General features: G+C 43.1%; 1 protein-coding gene across 1 annotated transcript in view; it reads right to left on the reverse strand.

The window, feature by feature from the left end:
* The window catches only part of ADAMTS20 (ADAM metallopeptidase with thrombospondin type 1 motif 20), a 215,325-nt gene that overhangs the window by 116,729 nt on the left and 92,596 nt on the right, over window positions 1–6,000 (reverse strand). Inside the window, exons 9-10 of the mRNA XM_063446941.1 lie at window positions 4,646–4,792; window positions 3,560–3,701 (exon numbers count right to left, since the gene is read on the reverse strand). Coding sequence (XP_063303011.1) covers window positions 3,560–3,701; window positions 4,646–4,792 — 289 coding nt within the window. The remainder of the gene's footprint in view (window positions 1–3,559; window positions 3,702–4,645; window positions 4,793–6,000) is intronic.

Genomic DNA, 6,000 nt, shown 5'->3' on the forward strand with positions numbered 1-6,000 from the left:
TCCCTTTTCTAAATTCTCTTGAATATACTCCTCTAGAACCGAGTTTTCCTGAACAGACAAAGGATATACATGGCCCCTCGGAGGCATAGTCCCGGGAAGAAGCTTAATTTTACAGTCAAATGACCTGTGTGGCGGCAAAGAATCTGCATTCTTCTTGTCAAACACTGCCCTTAAGTCTAGGTAAAGGTCTGGTATTTGTCTTTCTGTGGACTGAGTAGGATTCTCCTGTATGTTAATATTAGCTAATGGAGAAACCTTGCACAAACACCGATCCTGGCAGCCCTGGCCCCACGAGAGTATCTCCCCTAACTCCCAATCAATAATAGGGTTATGTTCTTTCAACCATGGGTACCCCAGAACTATGGGAACGGAAGGAGACGAAATGAGCAGAAGAGATAAATTCTCCACGTGTAGGATACCAACATTTAACTCAATGGGTATGGTCTCACGAAAGATAACAGGGTCTAGTAGTGGTCTACCATCTATGGCCTCAACGGCCAAGGGTGTCTCCCTTAGCTGGGATGGGAAATTGTTTTTACTAGCAAAGGCTTGGTCGATAAAATTCTCAGCAGCACCGGAATCTATCAAAGCCATAGCCCTTACTACTTCCCTCCCGCAAGTTAAGGAAACTGGTAGCAGAAGCCTGTGATCTTTATAATTAGGAGTAGAGGACAAAATAGAAACACCCAAGGCCTGTCCTCTAGAGAGACTTAGGTGCGAGCGTTTCCCGGGCGGTTGGAACAGTTCGAGAGTAAATTACCCTTAGCTCCACAATACATACACAAACCCTCTCTTCTCCTGTACTGTCTTTCCTCCTCAGAGAGGCGGGTATACCCTATCTGCATAGGTTTAGGAAGTAAAGATACCGTGGAGTCAGGACTTGGAAAAGCGGGGGCTAACCTAAAAGAAGGTCTCCGGTTCCTCTCTCGAGTGTTCTGTCTCTCTCTTAAACGTTCATCTATACGAGAGATGAACGAAATTAAATCCTCTAAATTCTCAGGGAGTTCTCTGGTAGCAACCTCATCAAGGATTACTTCAGATAAGCCATTCAAAAATACATCCATATACGCCTGCTCATTCCACTTGACCTCTGACGCCAGAGACCTGAACTCTAGTGCATAATCCACCAGTGTTTGGTTCTCCTGTCTCAGACGCAACAGTAATCTGGCTGCATTAACCTTTCTACCTGGAGGGTCAAATGTTCTTCTAAAAGCAGCTACAAAGGCGTTATAGTTATAAACTAATGGGTTTTCGTTCTCCCATAATGGGTTGGCCCATCTCAGAGCTTTCTCAATAAGTAGGGTGATAATAAATCCTACCTTTGCCCTATCTGTAGGATAAGAGCGAGGTTGCAATTCAAAATGGATACTAATTTGGTTTAAGAAACCACGACACTTCTCAGGAGCCCCACCATAGCGTACTGGGGGGGTAATGCGAGAAGAAGCACCCACTGTGGCTACCTCTAGACCTGAACAGACAGGAGAAACAGGGGTATTACGTATCTCCTCTGGTGGGTTATTGGCACGAGATAATAGAGCCTGTAGCGCAAGCGCCATCTGATCCATTCTGTGATCCATGGCTTCAAACCTAGGATCAGGAGAGGCAAGCTGACTGTTTGTACTCGCAGGATCCATTGGCCCTGTCGTAATGTCAGGATCGGGACAGGGATCCAACACGCAGAGTACAAACAGTAGCCAGATACGTATACCGGACCTTAGAGTGGCCGGACTAACGTAAGTAGTACAGTATAGAATGGTCAAAGACAAGCCGAGGTCGAGGGTAACAGAAGACAGGTAAGCGAGAGACAAGCCGAATCAAGGGTAACAGAGATAAGCAGAGTAAGGTAAACAAGCCGGGTCAAAAACAAAAGGGATAATAGAATACACAAGCACTGAGTGACTAGAACAAGCTAGAACCACGACAGGGCAATGAGCTAATGAAAGAAGCTCTGTTAAATACCCTGTTCAGAGCAGTAACCACGCCTCCGAGGCGTCCTGATTGGTCCTGCAGCAATTGAGTGACAGGTCGTTCCGGAGGAGTGTCCTGATGACAACTTCCTGCCTAGATGCTGTAAAAGGCAGTCACTCCCTCGCGGCCGGCCTTGCATGACCGGATAGACCGTGGGAAAGGGAGCCATCAGGCCGTCTGGATGGAGGAACAGCTAAGTCTCTACCTCTTTCGGAGGTATAGACCGCAGGTACCCTGACAATTATCCCCCTGTTGCCCGGACCTAAAGGGCTTTCATTGCATTCTCCAAGTACTCACACTGCAATGAACTGCCACTAGTTGTACTCGTGCAGCACAATAGGGGAATATAGTACTTTTTAGCACCACTATTTGGATATACTGTCACTATTGTATCCTTTCAGTGATAGAAGTTAAGTAAAGTTTTATTTTATTATTTATTTTTTAAGGCTACATAGTTTCACATTACCAAGAAGTAAATGTGCTTTTTCCTTGGAACTTTTACCTCTTTCTCCAAGCAAGCTCACTAGGTATTTTTTGATGTAATAACTGTGTTCTCATTGTACCTATACCAGCCTTTGGGAGCACCCCGTAGAGGGTAGTTCTCTCATAATAGGTTTTCTTTTGTGTTCTCGAGCATTTATATCAGCAGATGCAATTTAGTAAATGTAGTTGACTTGGTTTTCCATACAGCACTTGCGCCATGTTTAAAGAACACTTTAAACGCAAGATGATATGAACAGTTGGTTTTCATCCGATCATCAGCACCATAGGATTTGTAACCTGAAATATATTAAATTCCTTCTTTATTTCACACAGGTTTATTTACTAAATTAAAAAAATGTAAGTGAATTTCTGTCACGCCACCCGCCAGGTCCTGCGATGCCTTCTGTCAAATGACAGGCACTCCTCCTCCCCTCACACACCGTCCGGGTCTGTAATCATTAGAGATGTCGACCTCTGCAAGTAAGAACCTTTTTAAGGTTCTTGTTTAAACCTTAGAGTGCCTAACTTTGGAAACGTGTGTGTGACGTCACACACACACGTTCACGGTCACATGCTCCCTTGCAGCCAATCAAGGAGCACCTTAGGCTGTTTAAACCATTTTTAATTTCTCTGTGCCCTGTTGTGGTTTCAATTCTGGTTATCCGAGAGCGGGTTTCTGATCCTGTTTCTTGTGTATTTTGACCTTGGCTTTCCTATTGATATTTGGATCTCGGTATCCCTTGACCTTTGGCTTGGCTCCTGACATCTATATTCCTCGAACTTTGGCTTGCTTAACGGTTTCATGCTTTCTGTGTTTTTGTCCTCAGCCTGTTTTTTTTCCTTTTATACGTTAAATCTGTCCGTTCTTAAGTTCTGCGTGTTGGGCATATTAGTATATCCTGACAATTTCAAATTACGGTGAAAATAGCGAAACTGGAAGAATTCTTTAAGTCAGCTAACTATTCAGACCCCCTACTTTGACCTTAAATTTTAAATTCACTTCCAATTCACTTTGAATTCTTACTTAAGTAAATAATCCTACAAATATTTACCTTCACATTCATATTAGGTTTAGTTTATAAAACAGATTATTGTGGAATAAACTCACCAGGTATGGACAAACTTGTGATCCAGCTCCAAACATTAATTCACATTGTTTATTAACATCATATATTGCTCCTGGTAGTTGTTGAGAAAACTCATACACTCTTCCACTGGGCTTATCAAGCAGACATTCCCCATAACCAGTGCTAAAAAAACAAAAAAGTAAATTTTATCACTTTTTATCACCTTTTCCTCTGCTCTATTCAAGGCATTGGTAGCGAAAATGTAATCCAAATGGATTTATGCCAAGCAAAAAGGAAAACTTCTCTTACATTAAGAGCTATGATAATTTATATTTCATGACTTTTTACATTTTTCGGGTGCAGGGGAGGTAGTTTTTACTTACCTGACCCTCACGGCCGTCACATCTTCATTTGCCATCTTCTCCCACAAAGTCCTATTCAGCTCCTGGCGCTCTATCTGCCAGAAGTTGACATCAACACTGTACTCTTGTGCATGATCGAGAAAACGACACTGACGTCTAAGGAGAATCCCACAAGACCACGGGATCCTCCACAGAAAGAGCCTGTTTCCTCTCAGCCACCACTAGTGATGGCTGGGGTATTGAAAGAGGTTGACAGATGTAGTTCTGCCTTTTGTAAAACCATGTCAAGAGTAGGAAAAATACATAAGACAAAGTAGTCCCTGTTGACTAGATTGAAATTGCAGTGAAATTCCAACACAGTCTTCATGAGCGTTTCATAAAGATTTTATCTTTAAGAAATGTTCATATCTTTGGTGGTGGGGGGAGGGGGGTTACATAGCTGCTTTAAATCACACTGCAAAACACTGCTTAATAAATTTGTAATAAAAAAAATACTTTTCAGCAGTTGCTAATTTAAATAATAACAAAATTACACCTTGGACATTACTGATTCATTAAACATATTTGTGAAATTACGTTTTGAAGGCATATTTACTATCAAATTAGTTGTGGTCAGTTCACAGGTGGACCGAAAAAGCAATGTTAGAAAAAAATAAAACTCAGAGTTTTTATATTGTGTTTACAACTGACTGTTTGAAAAGTTAGTTTTCAAAACAAAAAATTATTTATTCAACTAATATCCTAGGGTAACATATGAAGACTTACTCAAGAAACTCTGTGATGTATTTCTGACTGCATTTCGACCAAGTCCATGGGCTAGTGTCATAACTTAAAGTTGCAGCCATAACGTGATATTGATTTTTAAATCCGGCTTCTTTGCACTTGAAGCTGTCATCATGAGGCATATTAAATCTTGGGAAGAAAAATAACAGTCAGACAGCCTAATTAATACAGAGGAATTGCTCACTGAGCAAACATTAATATTTTTAGTATTTTCAATGTTTTGGGTACATTTGACTAAAGTTGCATGGTTTACCTAGTAAACCATTCCCAGTTCTACTTCTATGTTCCTCAATGATAATTTTCTGCGCCGGTTTAACTGATTAGATACTGATACTCATAAACAAAATTTTTGTGCATCTTTTATTCAACCCTAAGAATTAAAATGTTGGCCTCTAATAAATCGAGGGGATAACTTTTTACCTATCATTCAGCATTATCTCTAGTGATTATATTACTATATGATGTACCGTATTTTCCGGCGTATTAGACGACTGGGCGTATAAGACGACCCCCAACTTTTCCAGTTAAAATATGGAGTTTGGGATATACTCGCCGTTTCTGTGTATGTGTGCAAAGGATGCATTGTCTTTATGTGTAATGGTTGCATTGTGTGTGTGTAATGGATGCATTTTGTGGTTCTCTGTGTTTATGGGAAGCATGTTGTGGTTCTGTGTGTAGGGATGCATTGTGTGTTTCTGTGTATGTACAGAGATGCATTCTGTGTGTGTGTGCGCGTTGTGTGAAAGAGCTCCCTGTCTTATAGAGCTCTCTCTTCCGTCCCTTAGAGCTCTCCCCTGCCCCTTAGTGGTCTTTCCTCTCCCCCCACCCTCCCTTACTGGTCTCTTCTCACCCCCCCCCCCGTGTTTTCCTCATCTCCCCTTCTCCTCACCCACCTCCCTGTGTTCTCCGCATCTCCCCTTCTCCTCACATCCCCTTCTCCTCACCTCCCCCCCTCCCTGTGTTCTCCTCATCTCCTCACCCCCCACCCTCCCTGTGTTCGCCTCATGCCACCCCTCCCTGTGTTCTCCTCATACCACCCCTCCCTGTGTTCTCATCTCCCCTTCTCCACGTCCCCCTCCCTGTGTTCTCCTATCCCCCCTCCCTGTGTTCTTATCACTCCCCCCCTGAAAAGAAGTGAGAACTCAGTGTGCACTTCCTGTCAGTCCGGCCGGGAACAGGAAACTGACTCTCCTGTACCGCGCGGTACCCAGCCGAACTGACAGGAGGAAGAGGAGCTCGGCCAGGCTACACAGTGAAGGGGAGGTGAGGAGACAGGCAGTGCTGCAGCTGCCTGAGGCTCTCTATAGAGCACTCAGGCAGCTGCAGTGCCTGCACCC

This window comes from Pelobates fuscus, chromosome 3 (genome assembly GCF_036172605.1).
Source record: "Pelobates fuscus isolate aPelFus1 chromosome 3, aPelFus1.pri, whole genome shotgun sequence".
Lineage (NCBI taxonomy): Eukaryota > Metazoa > Chordata > Amphibia > Anura > Pelobatidae > Pelobates > Pelobates fuscus.